The sequence below is a fragment of the Physeter macrocephalus genome, chromosome 9, assembly GCF_002837175.3.
Source record: "Physeter macrocephalus isolate SW-GA chromosome 9, ASM283717v5, whole genome shotgun sequence".
NCBI classification, from domain to species: Eukaryota; Metazoa; Chordata; class Mammalia; order Artiodactyla; family Physeteridae; genus Physeter; species Physeter macrocephalus.
Window position 1 is genome coordinate 106,218,880 of NC_041222.1, and position 23,289 is coordinate 106,242,168.

At 40.1% G+C, this 23,289-nt stretch overlaps 1 protein-coding gene across 1 annotated transcript in view; it reads left to right on the forward strand.

The window, feature by feature from the left end:
- The first annotated feature begins 506 nt into the window (after positions 1 to 506).
- NEK1 (NIMA related kinase 1) overlaps positions 507 to 23,289 on the forward strand; it is a 205,564-nt gene continuing 182,781 nt past the window's right edge. The window contains exons 1-3 of the mRNA XM_028494271.1: positions 507 to 936; positions 17,840 to 17,988; positions 18,672 to 18,768. Coding sequence (XP_028350072.1) covers positions 17,872 to 17,988; positions 18,672 to 18,768 — 214 coding nt within the window. The 5' untranslated portion in view covers positions 507 to 936; positions 17,840 to 17,871. The remainder of the gene's footprint in view (positions 937 to 17,839; positions 17,989 to 18,671; positions 18,769 to 23,289) is intronic.

Sequence of the window (23,289 nt, forward strand, 5' to 3'; positions counted from 1 at the left end):
GAGGGGTCACCACAATGAGAAGCCCGCACACTGCAGTGAAGAGTAGCTCCTGCTCGCCGCAACTAGGGAAAGCCCGCGCACAGCAATGAAGACCCAACACAGCCGAAAATAGTAAATAAATTTATAAAGGAAGAAAAAAAATTTGTTGGATTATAGCTGATTTTTTGTTACATTCACTAGTTTATATTATTTTTAGATTCCACATGTAAGTGATATCATACAGTATTTGACTTATTTCACTTGTCTTGCTTTTTACAGCAAATTTAGTTTAAAAATATGGTATCCCTAAGAAATGGCCCTCAAGTTTAAAAAAAAAAAAATCCCTTTTTCTGTGCGGTATGTGCGGGACGAATTTATCACAGGCTTTACTCCACACCAGCTTCAGCCGGTTCTGGCTGTCCTCTCTTCCAGCACCTAGAGAGCCCGCCCCCGCCCCCGCCCCCGCCCGCCCTTCCCGGCCACCCCCGCTCCGCGCCGGCTTCGGCGCGCTGACGTCACACGCCCGCGCCAGGGACGCCCCACCCTCTGCTTTGGCTCCGGGATTTGGGGCGCCGCTTGTGGAGTCCTGAGCCTGAATCCGGAGCGCATCTCCGCGTTGCCGGGTAGCCAGTGCCCGTGTGGCGAGGCTGGGGGACGAACCGGCAGGGAGCCCGCAGCCCCAATGCGCCCGGCCCGCGAGGCCGCCAGCAGCCGCCTCTGAGAAGTTGGGGGGCGGCGCCCGGGGAACACCCCACGCCGCCGCCGCCGTTGCAAGGGGCTCAGAAAACGGTTTGTTTCGTCCGGCGGCGCAGACGCGTGTCCCGGGGCGTTGGCCGGGGTGGCGCGGGCTGCGGCCCAATGCCCTTTCCGGACCGCGGGGGGGTGCCTCGGGCTCGCTGAGCCCCGCGGGAAGGCGGCGACCCCCGGACGGTGCCCGCCCACGGCCTGGGTCCTGAGGTGAGCTGCGCTCGGGGCGGCGTGACGTGCGCGATGGTGGGGTCGCTCGGGAAACGGGAGAGCTTGCCTCGACTTCCGATGTAGAGGCTGCGGGGTCCTCCCTGAAGTGCGCGGAAAATAGCACCAGTAGCCGCACCTCGTCAAGATGGGAGTTCTCTAAGGAACCGTGTGTGTTACTGAGCACCCTTTGGACATTATTTAAAAGGCGGTAGTGATCATGGAATTAAAATAAGAATAGAAGCGTTGGTATGGGTAAGAAGTCATTTACGTTGCTTATATCTTGTCTGCGATCTTTACGTATACCTTTTAACAAGAAAATGAGTAGCAGTTAGCTGTCTGGCAAATAATCTTATATTTCAGTTTCCATAGTTTGATTCAACAATTTCTTTATGGAAGGCATTGAAAGTTCTAAGACTTGTAGAGTTCATCACAACTCTTTTTTTTATGCAGGCCTGATTTTTGTTCTCTAATGTAAGATCCGCCCCCCAAGAAGCAGAAATTTTTGTATAGCCAGGGTAAGTTACAAAAGTAATTATGAAGGATCAAAAGTAATATCCAGTATATGCTAATAATGGCCTTTTCTTATGATGCAGCAGTATTGCAGAGATGATGGAGGGAAGCCAGATATGTAGAGAAGTAGTTGTTTGTTTCTGCTTTAGATTTGTCTGAAATTAGAGCATCCGCAGATCTGTTTTAACGTTGCCCGCTTGTTTTTGGTGAGAGGTAAGGAGCCTCTTTTGTGTGAAAACAGGTTTTTGCACGTTAAGAGTCACCACTGGGAGTTTAGTAAAGGTTATGGAACTTGGCCACAGGAGTTATTTTGAGGTCATTTTAATAATGCATTGACATTGTACTCGAAGTAAATTTTTCTCTGTCTAATCCCTTGGACTTGAATATATCCATTTCATGAATGTAAACTCTATTTACATGTTGGTACTTTAACTAGGGAAGCTGTTAATTGTTGTCTTAATAGTCTTACAGAGAGGAATAGACTTACAGAGAAGAACAACAAATATTTTGAAAGAAGTCTATTAGGAATCCCGCTTTTGTTTTCTCCTTTTTTGAATTATGCGAAATAAGACAGGGCCTTTCCTCATTGAGGAGTTAAACTGAGCCTCTCCCATAACCCAAAATGGTATTCATGATTTGGGGAGAACTATATGTGTAGATCCTGGTTGCAGACAGTACCCTGAGGGCTTCCTGAAATCTGTTGACACTTCTTTACCAGTGTTTCCCTTCAGGACAACTTGCTTGTGCATCAAATAGCTGAAGCAGCTGAAGAGGCTTAATGTTCCAGATTGGTGGGGATACAGCTTTTCATTCATATACTCTGACATTTTTCTCATTCGGTGCACAAAATTTTATTATGTCAAACATTTATTTGTGGCTTAAAGGTGTTCTTAGTAAAAAGTGAGGAAAGATGTCTAACTTGACTAGAGGCTAAGATATTTTTTCTGGCGCGTAGTTGACATACTTGAAAAGAGTGATGCCATGTAGAAAAATTTGATGGACATTTACGTATTTTATCGGCTGAAATTTGTGTTGGTGTAAAGCGAAGAAAATGGATTTATTTTTTTTTTCTATATGGCTACCTAGTTGTCTAAAAACTATTTCAAAATCCATCTTTTCCTTACTGATTTAAAATGTCACCATGGTCATTCACCAAATTAAAAAAAAAATTTTTTTGTATATTTCTGGACTTTCTATGATTTACCTGTCTAGTTCATAATTATTACGGCTTTATAATGTGTCTTGCTATCAAGTAGAACAACTCTTCTTTCATTGCTCTTTTTTTCAGTGTCTCTGGCTATTCTTTCTTCTTTTTTTCACATAACTTTAAAAATCAGCTCGTCTGATTACCCTCACCCCCAGAATTTGTGTTTTTACTAGGGAAGCATTACATTTAGAGATTAAGAATTAAAATCTTTCGAATATTGAAACTTCCTTTCCTTTTCTTCCTTCCTTCCGGGTATGTCTTTTTGATTTTTCTTCATTTTTTCTCTCTGTTCTTTTGTTGAATATATTCTGCTGGTTTATTTTCCAGAGTACTAATCCTACTGTATGCTGCCTGCTGTAAAACCCATGCAATGAGTTCTTAATTCCAGATATTTACTATATTAGTTCTAGAAGTTCATTTAGTTTTTAAAAATAAATTTCAGTTCTTTGTTGAAATTCTCTATCTTTTAAAAAATCACTTTTGTCCATCGTTTCCTCTTACTTTCTTGAACTTATTAATCAAGGTTATTTGAAGTCCCCTGCTGATAGCTCCGTATTTGAGTCTTTCGTGAGTCTGTTTCTGTCCTTAGGACTAGTCTGATTTAGTCTTGCCCTGTATCTGCACAACTTAGGAATGGGCTGACTGACAGGAGAGGAATTTATGTGCACATTTTTGGCCTCCTGTTCCTTCTCCTCCTCCCCAGGATTTTGGCGGCCCTAAACTCTGACCTGTCTGTCCTCAGCCCATAAGGCTGCTGCTTTCTACTCAAGCTCCATTCTGCTGTGCCACAGTTTGGAAAATGTCTTCAGGGAAAAGGCTGGGGTAATGTGGGACTCACTAGCATATTCCCACCTCTCAGTGAATTTCTTTCTGTTCTTTTATATATTTTACTCAGGGTTCGTGATTGTTTTTGGAGGCAGGGTGGTCTGGTACAGGTGCACCATCATGGTCGGAACAGTCTCACCGTTCATTATGTCAGCTTTCATTCAGTCTCCCAGACGGTATTTCCATTCTCAGCTGTGATGGGTGTTCCTAATCTGGAGACATCTCTCGCCTGCTGCCAAGATGGGAGGGGTGGTCACCTGACTGGGAGAGGGGATGGAGGAGCTGTGTGTCTGACTGACAGCTTCTTACAGAGTCTCCACCAGTTATTGAGCTGGTCTGTAGTGGAAGTGACTTCCTCCCCACTCGTGGCTGAGGACACAACTTTCTCTAGTTTCCTGAGTCAGTTGCTGCTTGCTCTTGTGTTTGTCAGCTTCCAGAATTTTATTGCCATTGCTGGCTCTCCTCTTCTGCCTTTCTGATCCCTTCAAGTTGTGTTAGCTGGGTTTAGGGAAGAAGCAGAGGTAAATATGTACGTTCAGTCTGGTATCTTAAATTGTAAGTTGCAGTTTATTTTTTGACTTTTTAAAGATTTAGGCTAAAGATTTGGGGCATCATTTTTTTTTTTTTTCTGGCGGTACGCGAGCCCGTCACTGTTGTGGCCTCTCCCGTTGCGGAGCACAGGCTCCGGAAGCGTAGGCTCAGCGGCCATGGCTCACGGGCCCAGCTGCTCCGCGGCACGAGGGATCCTCCTGGACCGGGGCACGAACCCGTGTCCCCTGCATCGGCAGGCGGACTCTCAACCACTGCGCCACCAGGGAAACCCTGGAGCATCTTTTGATTTTTCTGAAGGAAAGGCTTTGGCCATCCCTCTGTCATTCCTACTCTTTGTGGCTAATAGTGCAATTTAAAATTGTTGAAGTTTCCTACTTTCTGACCTACTTTTAAATTTTTTTCTCCTTGAGTCACAGACTTAGAATTCGTAGGGCCCTTAAGATAGTATTATATTTAAATCTTTAGTGTTTTTAGATGAAGAAACTAAGACCCAGGGAAGTCGGGTGGTTTGCTTTTGGTCACATAACTGTTCTCTTCTGAATCCATTGCTTTGTTTGTTATATCACAAGACTCTTGGAAATCTTAAATATCAAAAAAATCTCTAATTTTATACTTTGAATATCTTCAGTATCACATATGTATTACAGGGATTAAATTGATGTAATTGTTAGAGACTTTAAGATACTGTCAAGTTGTTACGTGATTTCCCTCTGACTTTGGAAGCTGAAGCATGGAAAGGACAAATATTTATTGATAATTTGGGTTTATTACAGTAATGAAATTAGAACAGAATCCGTGTGCTTCTTCAGTTACATGTTACGACTATTTTGGATGTGTAAGCCTATAGTACATTTTGTTGTTACCTTTTATTTCCTTTGGTTTAAAAATCTTCTAGAGTTGTTATTCAGCTGAGAAGTCTCCTGACTAGGAAGTAAGTACCCCAGTTACATATGCTTTAAGACGCTGAAATTATCTATCTTGCCGTGTCTTCCCTTTCACTTCGTCTGGCTTCCGATACTAGTCAAGTGTAGACTCTGCAGAATAGGAGGGGTTGGGGCTTCCCTGGTGGCGCAGTGGTTGAGTCCGCCCGCCGATGCAGGGGACACGGGTTCGTGCCCCGGTCCGGGAAGATCCCACATGCCGCGGAGCGGCTGGGCCCGTGAGCCATGGCCGCTGGGCCTGCGCGTCTGGAGCCTGTGCTCCGCAACGGGAGAGGCCGCAACGGTGAGAGGCCCGCGTACCGCAAAAAAAAAAAAAAAAAAAGAATAGGAGGGGTTGTTGATTGCTCTGAAACTCACCTACCATGCCTTTCATTGTCCAGAAAGGTGTCTGCACTGGACGTTATTTGGTGGCAGTGAGAGCTGTCTTTCTTCACTTCCGGGTCAGTAGATTCTCCTCCACTTTCCTGAGGTGCCAGAACGCACTGTAGTCCTGTGGTGGGCAGCGGACTGCAGTGCTAGGACCCTCGGAGCCTCCATCTTGTTAATGTGGTCCCTCTAAAGGAATTGGCAACTCCATTTTGGGGGAGGGCCAAATGGACTAATTGTGGTTTTTTTCTTGGCAAAAGTCACAGAGTAATGATGGTTGTGAAGTAGTCTCATTGTACGGTTACTATTTAATGTAATTTGATTTATGAAATTTAGTTTTCTAAGATGCGTTTATATGTTTTCTAAACAGCATAGTAATGTGATATCATGTCCTGGAGAAATCATTAATTTCTGGCTAGTGCCCAGAGAGGTATTATATTATGCCAGTTGACCATACTTGGGCTTGAAAATATGTTTGGAGTGACTTTTCTTCTTTAACTCACTAGCGATGCTGTAGTGCTGTCATAATAGTTAATTTCTTGTTTCTCTTACAGCTGCTAAAAGCCATGTCATTTCTTACAGAAAGTTTGAAATAGAAAAGTTTCCTGAGGTAGAAGAAGAGTCTTGCCCACAAATTTCTATTAAGCATGATTATCCCATTGATTTACCACAGGCAAAGTTGTGGCCTTTGAGTCTTACAGGCCCAGGATACGAATTTTGTCATTTAAGGAGACTGGATCAATATATTAGAGGCAAAATAAAATTAAATTTAGTATTAATGGGTGAAATGAGAACATGAATTTGTTCACTTACAATGAGAGATATGGTAAACTGTCATAGAAATTGTAATATAGTCTTCATGACAAGCTCATTTTCTCATAGAAGGGAATCATACATAGAAAGCCTGCTTGCTATGGAATGGAAATAGAAAAGAGCAAGTTATGTGAATCACTATTTTTCGAATTATTTATTTATACTTTATTTTTTTATCGAAGTATAGTTGACTTACAATATTATATTAGTTTCAGGTGTGCAATATAAAGATTCGATTTTTTTATACATTACAAAATGGTCACCATTATAAGTCTAGTTACAATCTGTCACCATATAAAGTTATTACAGTGCTATTGACTGTATTCCCTATGTTGTACGTTACATCCTCATGACTTATTTGTTTTGTAACTGGAAGTTTGTACCTCTTAGTCTCCCTAACCTATTTTACTCATCCCCCACCCCCACCCCTCTAGCAACCACCAGTTTGTTCCCTGTATCTATGAGTCTGTTTCTCTTTTGTTACATTTCTTCATTTGTTTTCTTTTATATATTCCATGTGTAGGTGAAGTCATACAGTATTTGTCCTTCTCTGACTTTCTTCACTTAGTGTATTGTCCATGTTATTGCAAATAGCAGATTTCATTCTCTCTCTCTCTCTTTTTTTTTTTTCGCTGTGCCATGTGGCTTGCAAAATCTTCCCCAACCAGAGATTGAACCCGGGCCCCGGCAGTGAAAGCGCCAAGCCCTAACCACTGGACCACCAAGGAATCACCTCATTCTTTTTTTATGACTGAGTAATAGTCCGTTGTATATATATACCAAGTCTTCTTTATCCGTTCATCTATTGATGGACAATTTGGGTGCTTCCATGTCTTGGCTGTTTTAAATAATGCTGCATTGGGGTGCACATATCTTTTTGAATTAGCGTTTTTGGTTTTTTCAGACAAATGCCCGGAAGTGGAATTGCTGGATTATGTGGTAGTTCTATTTTTAATTATTTGAGGAACCTTCATACCATTTTCCAGAGTATCTGCAGCAACTTACATTTCCACTGAGAGTGCACGAAGATTCCCTTTTCACTGCATCCTCTCCAACACCTTTTTTTGGTTGTCTTTTTGATAATAGCCATTCTGACAGGAGTGAGGTGATATCTCTGTGGTTTTGATTTGCATCTCCCTGATGATTAGTGAAGTTGGGTATCTTTTCACGTGTCTGTTGGCCATCTGTAGGTATTCTTTGGGAAAATGTCTGTTAAGAGTCTCAACCCATTTTTTAATGGGTTTTTTTTTTTTGATGTTGAGTTGTATGAGTTCTTTGTATATTTTGGATATTAATTCCTTATAAAGTATAATGTTTGCAAATATCTTCTCCCATTCACTAGACTGCCTTATTGTTTTGTGGATAGTTTCCTTTGCTGTGCAAGTTTTTTAGTTTGATATAGTTCCACATGTTTATTTTTGCTTCTATTTTCCTTGCCTGAGGAGAGGTATCTAAAAAAATAGTGCTAAGATTTCAAAGAGTATACTACATATGTTTTCTTCTAGGAGTTTTATGGTTTGAGGTCTTACATTTAAGTCTTCAATTCATTTTGAGTTTATTTTTGTATATGGTATGAGAAAGTAGTCTAGTTTGATTCTTTTGCATGTGGCTGTCGAGTTTTCCCAACAACCTTTATTGAAGAGGCTGACTTTTCCCTGTTGTATATTCTTGCCTCCTTTGTCTTAGATTAATTTGCCCATATTAGTGTGGATGTATTTCTGGGCTCTCTATTCTGTTCACTTGATCTATGTGTCCGTTTTTGTTCCAGTACCGTACTGTTTTGATTACTGTGGCTTTGTAGTATAGTTTGAAATCAGGGTGTTTGATACCTCCAGCTTTGTTCTTCTTTTTCAAGATCATTTTGGCTATTTCGGGCCTTTTATATTTCCATACAAATTTTAGAATTATTTGTTCTAGTTCTTTGAAAAATGCCATTGGTATTTTGATAGGGATTGTATTGAATCTGTAGATTCCCTTGGGGAGGATGGTCATTTTTACAATATTGAGTCTTCCAATCCATGAGCACAGTATATCTTTCCATTTGTTTGTGTCATCTTCAGTTTCTTTCATCATTGTCATAGTTTTCTAAATACAGGTCTTTTATTGATACCTCCTTAGTCATATTTATTCCTAGGTATTTTATTCTTTTTGCCACAGTTGTAAATGAGATTTTTTTCTTAATTTCTCTGATAGTTCATTGTTAGTGTATAGAAATGCAACAAATTTCCGTATACTATTTTTGTATCCTGCACCTTTACTCAATTCATTTATTAGTTTTAATAGCTTTTTGGTGATGTCTGTAGAATTTTCTATATATCAGGTATTTCTAGTATCATGTCATATGCAAACTGTGACAGTTTTACTTCTTTCTTTCCAACTTGGATTCCTTTTATTTCTTCTTCTTGTATGATTGCTTTGGCTAGCAAAGCTACCAGTTGCTTTGATTTGACTTCCAATACTATGTCGAATAAAAATGGCAATATTTGACATCCTTGTCTTGTTCCTGATCATAAAGCAAATCCTTTCAGCTTTTCACTGTTGAGTATGCTGTTAGCTGTAGGTTCATATATGACTTTTATTATGTTGAGGTATGTTCCCTCTATACCCATTTTGCTGAGTTTTTATAGATGGATGTTGAATCCTGTCAAAAGCTTTTTCTTCATCTATTGAGATGATCGTATGGTTCTTATTCTTCAGTTTTTTTTTCATATGGTGTATCACATTGGTTGATTGGCAGATATCTCACCAGCCTTGCATCCCTGAGTTAAATCCCACCTGATCATGGTATATGATTCTATTAATGTATTGTTGAATTTGGTTTGCTTATATTTTGTTGAGGATTTTTGCATCTGTGTTCATCAGTGATATTGACCCTTAAAGTGATATTTTCCTTTTTTGTGGTATCTTTGTCTGGTTTTGGTATTAGGTGATGTTGGCCTTGTAGAATGAGTTCAGAAGTGTTCCTTCCTCTTCAGTTTTCTTTGACTAGCTTGAGAAGGATAGGTGTTAACTTTTCCTTAAGTGTTTTGTAGAATTCACCTGTGAAGCTGCCTGGTTGTGGACTTCTGTTTGTTGGGAGTTTTTTGATTAGTGATTCAATTTAATTATTGGTGGGCAGTTTTTTCATACTTTTTTCCTTCCTGTTTCAGTCTTGGGAGGTTGTATGTTTCTAGAAATTTATCCATTTCTTTTAGGTTGTCTATTTTATTGATATAAAATTATGTATAGTAATCACTTATGATCTTTTGTATTTCTGTGGTATCATTGTAACTTCTCTTTCATTTCAGATTTTATATATTTTTCTCTCTATTCATAAGTCTGGCTAGAGGTTTAGCAATTTTCTTTATTTTTTCAAAGATCCAACTCTTAGTTTCATTTATCTTTTCTATTTTTTTTAGTCTCTATTTCATTTATTTCTGCTGTGAACTCTGTTTTTTCCTTCTACTAACTTTGGGTTTTGTTCGTTTCATAGTTCCTTTTGGTGTAAGGTTAGATGGTTTATTTGAGATTTCTTGTTTCCCGAGATAGTCTTGTATTGCTATAAACTTCCCTCTTAGAACTGCTTTTGCTTGTATCTCACGGATTTTGGATCATTGTGATTTTGTTTTCATTTGTCTCCAGGTATTTTTTGATTTCGTGTTTAATTTCTTTAGTGATGTATTTGTTGTTTAGTAACATATCTGCATTTTTAATTATTTTGCAGTTTTTTTCTTGTAATTGATTTCTAATCTCTGTTGTGATCAGAAAAGATACTTGATATGATTTCACTCTTCTTAACTTTATTGAGACTTGTTTTGTGGCCTAGCATATGATGTATCTTGGAGAATGTTCCATGTGTGCTTGAAGAATGTGTGTTCTGCTTTTGGATAGAACGTTCTATATATATCTCTTAAGTCCGTGTGATCGAATGTGTCATTTAAGGCCATTGTTTCCTTATTGATTTTCTGTCTGGATAATCTGTCCATTGATGTAAGTGGGGTGTTAAATTTTCCTAGTGTTATTGTGTTTCTGTCAGTTTCTTCCGTTATGTTTGTTAATATTTGCTTTAGGTATTTAGGTGCTCCTATGTTGGGTGCATATATATTGACAATTGTTATATCTTCTTGTTAGATTGATCCCTTTATCATTGTCTATTGTTATTCTTTGTCTCTTGTTACAGGCTTTGTTTTAGAGTCTGTTGTCTGCTGTAAGTATTGCTACCCCAGCTTTCTTTCCATTTCCCTTTGCATGGAATACCTGTTTTCATCTTCTCACTTTCAGTCTGTGTGTGTCTTAGCTCTGAAGTGAGTCTCTTGTAAGGCAGCATACATGCTGTGTCTTTTGATTGGAGCATTTAGTCCATTTACATTTAAAGTAATTATTGATAGGTGTGTACTTATTGCTCTTTTGTTAATTGTTTTCTCATTCTTTTTTAAGTTCTTTTTTTTTCCGTTTGCTCTCTTCCCTTGTGATTTGATGGCTATCTTTTTTTTTTTTTGGCTGTGCAGTGTGCCATGTGCAATCTTACTTCCCTGACCAGGGATCGAACCCGGGCCCATGGCAGTGAAGGTGCCAAGTCCTAACCCCTGGACTGCCAGGAAATTCCCTTGATGGCTATCTTTAGTGTTATGTTTGGGTGCCTTTCTCTTTTTTGTATATCTATCTATTATACATTTGGTTTGTGGTTACCATGAAGTTCATATATAACAACCCCCTTCCCTCCCTAACCCTCTCTCCCCACTGTCTCTCCCTCCCTCTCTCTCTATTATATATATATACACACACACACACACATATATGTGTGTGTGTGTGTGTATGTACCATGATTATTTTAAGTTGATGATCTCTTAAGTCCTAGTGCATTCTAACAATTTTGTGTTTTTTCTCCCTACCCCCCAAATTGAATGTTTTTGTCTTCATTTTTTTGCATCTTTTTGTTTATGTATCCCTTAACTACTTATTGTGGGTATAGATGATTCTACAACTTTTCTTTTTTAACCTTCCTGCTAGCTTTATAAGTGGCTTATCTACTACTTTTACAGTATGTTTGCCTTTACCAATAAGATTTTTCCTTTTGTAATTTTCATATTTCTAGTTATGGTCTTTTTTTTTCCACTTAGAGAAGTCTTTGTACATTTCTTGTAAAGCCAGTTTAATGGTGCTGAACTCTTTTCACTTTTGCTTTTCTATAAAACTTTTTATCTCTCCTTCAGATCTGAATGATAGCCTTGCCAGGTAGAGTATTTTGGGTTATAGGCTTTTTCCTTTCATCATTTTGAATGTATTATGCTACTCCCTTCTGGCCTGCAAAGATCAAATGATGATCTTTTGGAAGTTCTCTTGTACATAACTAGTTGCCTTTCTTTCTTTCTTTTTTTTTTTTTTAAGATTTTTTTGATATGGACCATTTTTTAAAGTCTTTATTGAATTTGTTACAACATTGCTTCTGTTTTATGTTTTGGTTTATTTGGCCGCAAGGCATGTGGGATCTTAACTCCCTGACCAGGGATCGAACCCACACCCTTTGCATTGGAAGGCGAAGTCTTAACCACTGGACAATCAGGGAAGTCCCATAACTAGTTGCTTTTCTTTTGCTGCTTTTTTTTTTTTTTTTTTTTTTTTTGTGGTACGCGGGCCTCTCACTGCTGTGGCCTCTCCCGTTGCGGAGCACAGGCTCCGGACGCCCAGGCTCAGCAGCCATGGCTCACGGGCCCAGCCGCTCCGCGGCACGTGGGATCCTCCCGGACCGGGGCACGAACCTGTGTCCCCTACATCGGCAGGAGGATTCTCAACCACTGCGCCACCAGGGAAGCCCTTTTGCTGCTTTTTTTAAAAAAATTTCCTCCCGGACCAGGGCTCGAACCCATGTCCCCTGCATTGGTGGGCAGACTGTTAACCACTGCTCCACCAGGGAAGCCTTCTTTTGCTGCTTTTAAGGTTCTGTCTTAATCTTTAATTTTTGCCATTTTCATTTTAATGTTTCTTGCTGTGGACCTCTTTGGGTTTATCTTGTTGGGGACTCTCTGTACTTCTTGGACCTGGATATGTTTTCTTTCCTAGGTTAGGGAAATGTTCAGCTATTATTTCTTCAAATAAGTTCTCTTCCCCTTTCTCTGTGTCTTCTCCTCCTGGGACCCCTTATAATGCTAATGTTACACATTGGATGTTGTCTTAGCGGTTTCTTAAACTATCTTCATTTTTAAAAATTATTTTTTCTTTTTTCTCTTCAGCTGGGTGATTTCAACTACTCTGTCTTCCAGTTTGCTGATCTGTTCCTCTGTATCATCTAATCTACTGTTTATTCCTTTTAGCTTATTTTTTATTTCAGTGATTGTATTCTTCATATTTGTTGGTTTTTTTCCTTATGTTTTTTTAACTCCTTGTCACACTTCTAATAGTGTTCATCCATTTTTCTCCTGAATTTATTGAGCATCTGTATGATCATGACCTGAACTCTTTATTGGGTAGATTGCTTATCTCCATTTTGCTTAGTCCTTCTGGGGTTTTGTCTTGTTTCTTCCTATGGTATGTATTCCTCTGTCTCCTCATTTTACTGAATTACCTATCTTTATTTCTATGAATTAGGTAGGTCGGTTGTGTTTCCCAATCTTGGACAAGTGGCTTTGTGTAGGAGTTGTCCTATGGGGGGGGCCCAGTGGCACACTCCTCTTTGGTCACAAGAGCTATGTGCTCTAGGAGTGTCCCTTATGTGGGCCCTTTTTTTTTTGGTGGGGCTGCCCCGTGGCCTGGTTGATTGTCAGGTCCTGCCTCCTGTGGTGGCTGCCACTGGTCCGTGGGGCTGGGTACTAGCGTAGCTGACTACAGGTCCCCAGGGGGTGGCCTCCAGGGCTGTTGCCATCTGGTTAGTGGTTGGGTAAGCTCCTGTTGCTAATAAGCTAGAGGGAGGACTCCAAAATGGCTTTTGCACCATCAATGTCTTCGTGGAAGAACAGACTTCCAAAAATGGCTGCTACGAGCATCTGTGTCCCCAGGGGAGTCCCAGTGGCCCTCCTGCCTCTCCGGGGGTCTCTCCAGGATTAGCAAGTGGGTTTGATATAAGCTTCTTTCAAATTATTGCCTCTCAGAGCTGTATCTCAGAGTGGGTGAGATTTTGTGTATGCCCTCTAAAAGTAGAGTCTTTTTTTTCTACAGCGCTCTGGCTCTCTTGTATGCAAGCTCTGCTGGCCTTCAAAGCCAGGTATTCTGGGGGCTCATCAACCTGGTGCAGGAGCCCTGGGCTGGGGAGCCTCATGTGGGGCTTGAACCCCTTGCTTCTCGGGGAGAACCTCTGCATTTGTGATTATCCTCCTATTTGTGGGTCACCTGCCCATGACTGTGGGTCTTGTCTATACCGGGTCTCCACCACTCCTACCCATCCCATTGTGGTTCCTTCTTTGTATCTTCAGTTGCAGAAAATCTTTTCTGCTGTTCTTCCAGTTGTTCTTATAGGTAGCTGCTCTTTAAATAGTACTTTTGGTGTGTTTGTGGGAGGAGGTGAGCTCAGGGTCTTCTTACTCTGCCATCTTTGCCACACCCCCCCTAAATTAAATATTTATTATTTTTAGATTAACAAAGTGAATTCATGTATCTTCACAGTATGTGTGATCTTGCCAATTGGCAGTGCTAGAGGTTGCTTTTTGGACACTTTTTCTCTCCCTTCCTCTCCCTCCATCTATCCTCCTCCCCTTCCCTTCACTTTTTTAAGCTTTCACTACCTAACTTATTGTACTCTCGCTTCTGTCTCCACCACTCTCCTGAAGTTACTCTTGCTGAAGTTAACAACCTTAATCAAGTATCTTACGGTATTTGGTACAGTAAGTTTCTAAGTGTGATACCGATGGCAGAAATATAAGGAAGACATTAATAAATTTGTTCACATCAAAATAAACTTTTGTATTTCAATAAAATTGAAGACAAATGGCATATAAGCAAAAAAATTTCATGCTGGAGAAGGGTTAACATCGTCATTAAAGAAGCTTCTACAAACTAATGAAAAGAAGATGAACTTGAAGATGGTGGAGTAGAGGGATATGGAACTCACCTCCTCCCACAAGTACATCAGAAATACATCTATGAGACTTCCCTGGTGGCGCAGAGGTTAAGAATCTACCTGCCAATGCAGGGGACACGGGTTCGAGCCCTGGTCCGGGAAGATCCCACATGCCGCGGAGCAACTAAGCCCGTGCACCACAACTACTGAGCCTGTGCTCTAGAGCCCGTGAGCCACAAGTACTGAGCCCACTCGCCTAGAGCCCGTGCTCCGCAACAAGAGAAGCCACCGCAATGAGGAGCCCGTGCACCGCAATGAAGAGTAGCCCCCGCTCGCCGCAACTAGAGAAAGCCTGCGCGCAGCAACAAAGACCCAACACAGCCAAAAATAAATAATAAATGAAAAAAAAATACATCTATATGTGAAACTGTTCTCATGGAATACCTACTGAAAGCTAGCAGAAAATCTCATACAACCAAAGCTGCAGTAAAGATCCCCAAGTAATTAAATAGGACAAAGGGAAAAGGGAGACGAGGAATTGGGATGGGACCTGCCCCCTGGAGGGGAGCTGTGAAAGAGGAAATGTTCCCTCGCTCTGGGAACCTCCTTTACCTGCTGGGAGGTTTGGTGGGACAGATAGGGAGCTTCAGAGGCTTGAGAGGACAGTGTGGAAGCCGGCCTGCTGTCCTGCAGGGTAGAGAGAGTGCAGCACAGACGGTCTTGGCCGTGCCGCTGCACTTTCTAGCCTGTGATGCACCTGCTGGTGTGTGCAGCAGCTGGGTGCTGCAGCTCAGGCTTCAGCAGACAGAGCTGGGGAGGGACTCAGGTTGGGTGCATGGAGACATCCCAGGGGGCCTGGAGTGTGGCACAGGACACAACTGGGGGTGCGCACAGCAGGAGTGTGGGCCTGCCGTAAGAGCCTGTTGTCGGTGCATAAAGGGAGGGGTGTGGGCCGCCTTAGCAGCCCGTCATCAGCATGCTCACAGCAGGCATGGCTCTGGCTGCTGTCGACTTTGTGCAGTTTGTGGGCGTGCACACAGAGGTGGGGCTGAAATCAGAGCCAGTCACCGGTCCTCCCACAGCGGGTCCCAGGCTGGGGCTGTGGCGGGCTCTCGTGGCGGTGCGTGGGTTTTGGGACAACTCACGCGTGCCTGAGCGACGTCCACAGCGGCCCTGAGGTGGCCCCTGAGGGCAGCACTAGCACTAGGTCACTGACAGTTCACTGTTCACTAACAGTGAACTCTGTGCGTGTGCACACGGTTGGCATCTCAGGGTTGCATGTCCTGGTGGATAGCTCCTGGGGAGGAACACACACTGGCTCCTGTCTCCTAGTGCTCCAGTCCCTCATTCCTCGTATTGCAGCTTGGAACTGGATCTGGGGTCTTCAACTGTGAAAACTGAGGAGCAGGCCCTGTCCCTGACAGGGCTGTGACAACTACAGGGCAGAGAAGAGGCCCCACGCAGTATCCACTGCAGGCTCTGGTCACCACAACACCAGACACACCCCTTATCAAGGGGACAAGGGCCAGCACACCCCGAGGAAAGAAATGGCAAGCATCCACACTAAAAACAGCCTTCGCACCAAAAATATTGGACTCACACAGTCTGCACAGGGACACTCCCACATAGAAACAGCCCTGTGAGACCACGATAGATAACTGTTTCTCTTAAATTCTTAGAGTCAGAGAAATTTAACTAAAATGAAAAAGCAGAGGAACTACTCTCAAGTAAAAGAACCAGAGAAATCCCCTGCAGGAACAAACAATGAAACAGACCTCTCCAGTCTACCAGACCCTGATTTAGAAAAGGAGGTAATAAAAATGCTGAAGGAGTTAAGAAAGATTATTGATAGAAATGCAGATCACTGTAACAAGCAACTAGAAACTATAAAGAGGATGCAATGTTTATAGCAGCACTGTTTATAATAGCTAAGACATGGAAGTAACCTAAGTTTCCATTGACAGAGGAATGGATAAAGAAGATGTGGTACATATATGCAATAGAATATTACTCAGCCATTAAAAAGAATGAAATAATGCCATTTGCAGCACCACAGATGGACATAGAGATTATCATACTAAGTGAAGTAAGACAGAGACAAATATAAGGTATCACTTGTGTGGAATCTAAAAAATGATACAAATGAACTTACTGACAAAACAGAAATAAACTCACAGACATAGAAAACAAAATTTTGGTTACCAAAGGGGAAACGGGTGGCAGGGACAAATTAAGAGTTTGGGATTAGCAGATACAAGCTACTGTATACAAAATAGATAAACAGCAAGGACCTACCGTATAGCACAGGGAACTATATTCCTAATCTTGTAAACACCTATAATGGAAGAGAATCTGAAAATATACATGTATCTGGAATACTTTGTTGTGTACCTGAAATTTACACAGTATTGTAATCAACTATACTTCAATTAAAAAACAATAAAGACTATCCCAGTAGAAAATGGACAAAGAACCTGAATGAATAGTTCAAAAGAGAAGAAATGCAACAGTTCAGAAATGTGGAAGAATTTTTCAGATTCATTGGTAAGCAAAGGAACTTAAAAAAAAAGTGAGACACTGCTTCCCCCCATCCAGCATAATGAATAACAATAAGAACAGATTGTGACACAATGCTCACTGTGTGTAGGGCACTGTTCTCCAGACATTAATGAAATTGACTAATCCTCCAGCAGCTCTATAAGCAGGTCCTGTTGTTGGCCACATTGTACTGATGAACAAACTGTGCCACTTAAAGATAAGTAACTTGTCCAAGGTCAAATAGCAAATAAGTGCTAAAGCCAGGATTTAAACCCAGGCTCTCTGACTCTAAGGTTTTAGTGCTCTTTGACTACTACCCTTTATTGCCTCTGAAAGATTTTTTTTTTTTTTTGCGATACGCGGGCCTCTCACTGTTGTGGCCTCTCCCGTTGCGGAGCACAGGCTCCGGATACACAGGCTCAGCGGCCATGGCTCACGGGCCCAGCTGCTCTGCGGCATGTGGGATCTTCCCGGACCGGGGCACGAATCCGTGTCCCCTGCATCGGCAGGCGGACCCTCAACCACTGCGCCACCAGGGAAGCCCCCTGGAAGATTTTAATAACTAATAACCACTGTTAAAAGAGTACGTAGGAACAGGCACTTTTATTCACTGCTGGTCAGAATGCAAGCTAGTAAGCGTTTCTGTAAGACAAGCAGTGTGTTTGAAAGCTTTAAGGTGCATATTCTTTGAACTCACAGTGTGTACTAAGGAAATCTTTATAATGAGTACATAAAAATGTATGTACAGAAATTTAATCTGAAGTTTTTTTATAATAGCAAACACTGTAAACAGCTTAAATGTCTAATAAGAGAGGATTAGTTAAATAACTGGGAAATAGTCTTGCTAAGCTTGTATTCTTATTGTAGGTAGTAAAGTGATGCTGCTAATTAATTAGTTCATGTAGGAAAAGGTGTGCTTCTTCCTCCATTAAGTATGTACAGTATTTGACTTGCCAAAGTATTCTTATAAGATTGAAATGTCACTGGTTTTCTCTTTTTAGCTATCTCTAGGTTGCATGACTAAAATTGAGGTAAAGTTTATTTAACCTTCAATAAGATTTTATATATCTTTTTTTAAGTAAGCAAATCACTGAGGAATAGAATTTGAATTAAATATTATAATTGTTATAGATGACATGCTTTATTTCTATTAACTGTCACTCTTTTTTTAAAAATATCTAGCCTATCTGTTAAGATGCCTTAGAAAAAGAACCATGGAGAAGTATGTTAGAGTACAGAAGATTGGAGAAGGTTCATTCGGAAAAGCCATTCTTGTTAAATCTATAGAAGATGGCAGACAGTATGTTATCAAAGAAATTAACATCTCAAGCGTAAGTATATTTTTTGTTTGGTCATCCAAGTAGAAGTCTGGTTACAAGAGAGAATAAAAAAAAATATGGCAGTGCATGACCTAAAGTGAAAGGCTGCTGTAATCGCAGAGAGACCCACTAATTTCAGAAGAGTCTGTAAATCCTTTCAGATTTTTTTCTGTGATGTGTGCTCATGTTTATGTGTTTAAAAAAGATACCTCACCTACTGTTCTGTGACTTAATCTGGTTTGAACATCTTAAAGTGTTTTTGTTATATTTGTGCCTTCAACTTATTCTTTTTAACTTCTAGCTATATTTTAGTATTTGGGCTGTGCTTCATTCGTAGCAGTATTATCATTATTATTTAAATATTTATTTATTTATTTGGTTGTGCCGGGTCTTAATTGCAGCAGGCGGGCTCCTTAGTTGCAGCTTGCGGGCTCCTTAGTTGTGGCTTACTGGCTCCTTGTGGCTTGCGGGCTCCTTAGTTGCGGCTTGTGGGCTCCTTAGTTGCAGCATGCGTGTGGCATCTAGCTCCCTGACCAGGGTTTGAACCCAGGCCCCCTGCACTGGGAGCGCGGAGCCTTATCCACTGCGCCACCAGGGAAGTCCCGGTAGCATTATTTTTAACCACTCTCTTTTTGATGGACTATTATGTTGTTTATTTACTTAATTTACTATTTTCTTTTTTGCTTCTATTTAAGATGTCCAGTAAAGAAAGGGAAGAATCAAGGAGAGAAGTTGCAGTGCTGGCAAACATGAAGCATCCAAATATTGTCCAGTATAGAGAATCATTTGAAGGTCAGATAAATTTTGCAAGAGCGCTCAGAAGAACTCCTAAGCCTTATGACAACTGTTGTATACTTCCCTTTTAAGGATCTTTTTGTGAATTATTCTCAGGGAGAAAAGTATATCATTTCTGCTTCAATACACATGAATTTTAGACATAGGAGGAACAGTCATTTACACCTTTTTAAACTGAACTTCTTTTAAGTGCTACCACTACTGCCACTGAGAAAATGTTCTGATTTTAGAAAGTATCCTGTTTGAGAGTGTTCTCAGGTTCTTAAAATATTATAAAGTATTGCTGTTTTGGAAATACCTACCATCATATTTGGTAATGCAGGAACTAAGATAAGGCAAAGCTTCTCTAAAGGCAGGAAAAGGAGGTTTATTGAAGTCATTCTCATTATCATAAATCTCTGTCAGTTGCAAAATAGAAAGATAATCTAGATTGAAAGTAAAAGATAGTGTAAATGACCATTTCAGGGTCGCATTACATACCAGTTTCAGCAGCTGAATTAAAGTATCCTTGTTCCCAAATAAACTTGGTATCTAGTAAAGTAGAACATACTTTTAAAAAGTATATGGATCATTAACACTTTATGCCATAAGGTACTCAGTTTATTTATTTTATGATGGCAGTGAAATGAGGCTTTATAGCTCATGTGAAAGAGTACAATGTTAACCATCTCTTCTTTCTCGGGACCTTGAATTTCCTTTATTTATCTTTCCCTTAGCATCTGTCTTTTAGTTTCTTTCTTCTTTCATCACCAAGATTTTACTATTTCAAGGTAAAAGGTTTGAGTGTATGTCAACACATATTCTATCAGATGTTTTGTATTTATGTTGAATGCTTCACCTAGAAACATCTGAATGGTTCAAAAGAGATAGCACGTTCTTTAAATAAGGTTATATTATTACTGGCGTTTAGTTTTAAAGGAGTAAATGCTCATGGTAAACGTACTCAGGAGTGCAGACATGCATGAACCCCAGGCTCTCTGTTCCTCCCACTCGTTCTCGTTCCCTAGGGGTTAGCAACGTGAATAATTCCACATTGATTCCTTACTGTATTTTCTGTGACTGTGTGCAACAAGCATATGTGTGTAGCCTTTGACGTTTAAAAACAAGTGGGATCGTATCTATGTATGTCTGCATCTAGTTCTTTTCACTTTGTCTCTCATGGGTATCTTTCCATGTCACTGTGTATTGATGCACCCCATTCTTTACAACTTTCTGGTAACATCTGCAGTGTTTTCCATCGGATGCACTTTATGGCTGTATCACAATTTGTTTAGTCTCTTTTCTGTTATGTATACTTAGGTTGTATTTAGTGTTTCACTGTTACAGGTAGTGTTGCACTGGATGTCCTTGTACAGGTGTCTGTACTGTGGCAGTCTTTTAGGAGTGGAGTTCTTAGACTAAAGGGCATGAGAGTTCCTTTTTCTCACAAGCTCTCCAACCCTGGCCTATAAGTTCATTCTCAAATTTATAAGATGTAGTTTCGTCTGGTGATTCTATACATTTGGTATAGAATTTGGTCCCTGTTTCTGCCTCACCTGAGCCATCTTCTCATTTTAATCCTGTAGCTCTTTGGACCTCTTAGTTTCTCATAGAGCTTTTGGGAGCTCTGAAACACAAATATTTAATTTTTCTCTAAAATGATTAAAAATAACTTACATATGTGAACATTTTAAATCTCTCAATTTTTAAAAATAAGCAAGTTGGTTAAAAAGGTGAAAATTTTGATGTTATTTTGAATGTCTTCCATGAAAGGTGAGGAAATTAGTGTCTTTACAGTTCCTCCCCACTGGTTTTTGTTCATCTTGACAGGGTAAAAATATTTAATAATTATCTTTTGTTCTGAAATTATAATTCTTAGAGTTGTTTGGCCTTGGTTCTATATTTAGACAGATTCAATTCTTATTGTTAGTTCTTTTATAACTTAGATACCCCTTTCCAGAGATACTTGAATTTATCTCCAACTTTTCTGGATTTCATCAATTTTTTTTCATGACGAGCTTATGGATGCTGTATTCCCTCAATCCAGTTACTGTTTGCATTTCTGAGAGTGTCTAACTGATGCTTTTATACGTGAATAAGTATCTTTGATGACCCCTTTTCCCTTACAAACACATTATGTCTTCTGGCATTGAATGTTTCTGTAGAAAAGTTTGAGGTCAGCATAAAGCTTCTCCTCTTGAAGTAATTTACTATATCTTTCCTCGATGCTCGAAGGATTCTTTCTTTAGAATTGAAATTCACCAGAATATGGCTTAGTATTGATAATTCTGATTCTGTCTCTCTTGGAACATTTTGTACCCTTTCTGCCTGCAGATTCTGGTTTTTCTTTGTTTCAGGAAAGTTTTCATTTCACTATTAAAAAAAATCCATATATGCCTTAAAATAAGGAAAAATATTCTAAAATTTGTCATAAAGTTGTTTTAGCTTACAGATGAATTCTTTCTTATAAAGTCTCTTGTATTACAGGATGTGCTTTCAAATTTTAAAATACATTAAATAACAAAGTGGTTTTGGGGAAGAAAACTTCACTGAGTTAGTTTTGAGTGCTTATAGAGGTCCTCAGGCAGAATCAGTTTTAGAAAGAGGCATCAAAGAAATTTAATACTGATGTCATAATTGCAGATATTAGATATTGTTGTAAGTCTTCTAAAGTCACTTAAAAGGCAGTATGGTTATGTTGTGACAATCATGGATATGAACTCTCTAAGATGATTTTTTTAAAGTCCCAATATTAAGTGTATGGGAATTAGGACATAGAAAAAATTCCACTGACAACATAAACAGATTTTAAAAGTGCTCTCTTTCAGTTAACTTAAAAGGAAATGAAGATCATGTGTATCTGGGAAACATAGGTCAATCAATAAAAGCCATTTATATTGATGACAGATGTGAAAAATTTGGATAAAATTGTTTTGTAAAACTGGGGAGTGGGGAGAAAACAGTATTTCCAGGTATATAAATGTATAATTAGATTATATTAAATATTATAATTAGACACTTTTTGTCTATATTCCTAACATTTTTAAATTTTTAAAAATTTGATCTTATTGACAAAGTGTTTTGTCACTGTATATTGGGATATCTGTGTTATACAGTTTTGTTTTCTCTACTGTTATTCATATATTGCTCTCTGTTTTTAGTTGTCTCTAGCTAGCCCCTTCTAATTGCTTTCATTCTTTTGTTTGTTTTTTCCTACAATCTGTGTTTTTTTAACCTCATTAGTTTGTTTTACTTCTTACTGTTGCAAAAGTAGTTTTACATCTTTAATGGAAGCTTTTCAGTCTCACTGTGGAGCTTGTGTTGGCATTCACCTTGTTCCCCATTGGTGTCGCCAAAATCTAACTTCTCCATGTACTTGAAGAAAGCTTTTCTTTGAGGCTAAATTTGGATTGCTTTTTGCTGCAGGTAACAGAAAATCTGGCCAGTATTGGCTTAAGTGAGAAAGATATTTAATGATCTCACCTAACAGGAAGTCTTAAAGATGAGCTATCCTGTGTATAGGGTGTATATGGCAGCTTAGGCCCTTTCTGATTTCTACTCTGACATCCTTAATAGGCACGTTTTTAAGCCTAATGCTGTCTCCTTGTCCTGAGAAGATGCTTTGCAACTCCAGGCAGCGCCTGCGCGCAAAAGATGCCAAAAGAAGGGGCAGGGGCAGCACCAGCAGCTTGCTCTTGTCTGTTCCTGGGACCAGACGAGCCAGTGCTTTCTCAGAAGCCACTGCAGATTTCCTCTTGGATCTTAGTGACCGATATGGGGTCAGTGACCACCTCTAACTGTAGGGGAGACTGGGAATTCGGGAATCTGGCGTTTTTTTTCAGCTTCTCAAGCGAGAGGCGATGAAGGGAGAAAAGTGTTAGAATTACAGGGTTAGCCTGCCAGCAGTGCATGCTTCGCTGAGAGGTTGTGGTTCGTGTCCTCTCTTAAACTCTCTGTCGTTTTCTAACATGCCTTGAGGCTTTGTTACTTGCCTTACAGTCTTTTTGCCTCAATTTCAATCAGTTTCTAGGTGGTCATTATGTTGGGTTTTTTTAGAGGGTGTTTCTTCAGTACTGTATGAGCCCATTGGTGATAGGGGTGGTGTCTTATATTTCTGTATCCCTGGCATCTTGTGCAAAGTGCCTGGAACATAGTTGGCACTCAGATGCTTGAATGATCGAAGGAATACCAAACAGATTAGTATTTCCCTCATGCAGAAAAGACTTTTCTTTTAACCTTACATTTTAACTAGTACTTATCCCAAAATAAATGATAAATGTTTAAACAGCAAAAAATATAACAGAGCTCAGATATTTTTCTTCAGGATTGCTTCTCCATTTCCTTTCTCAGGTGCTGTTTAACCTTCTCTGTCTCCCTGTATCTGTGTCTGTCTGTCTGTGTCTCTCACAAACAGACACACACACCTTTCTTAAAAAATCTTGTAATGGTTTTATTAAATTTTTGCTACATGCAGATGGTACAGAATTCAAAGGTACATAACAGTAAAGAATTTGCCTTCTGTTTCTATTTTTGAGTCAC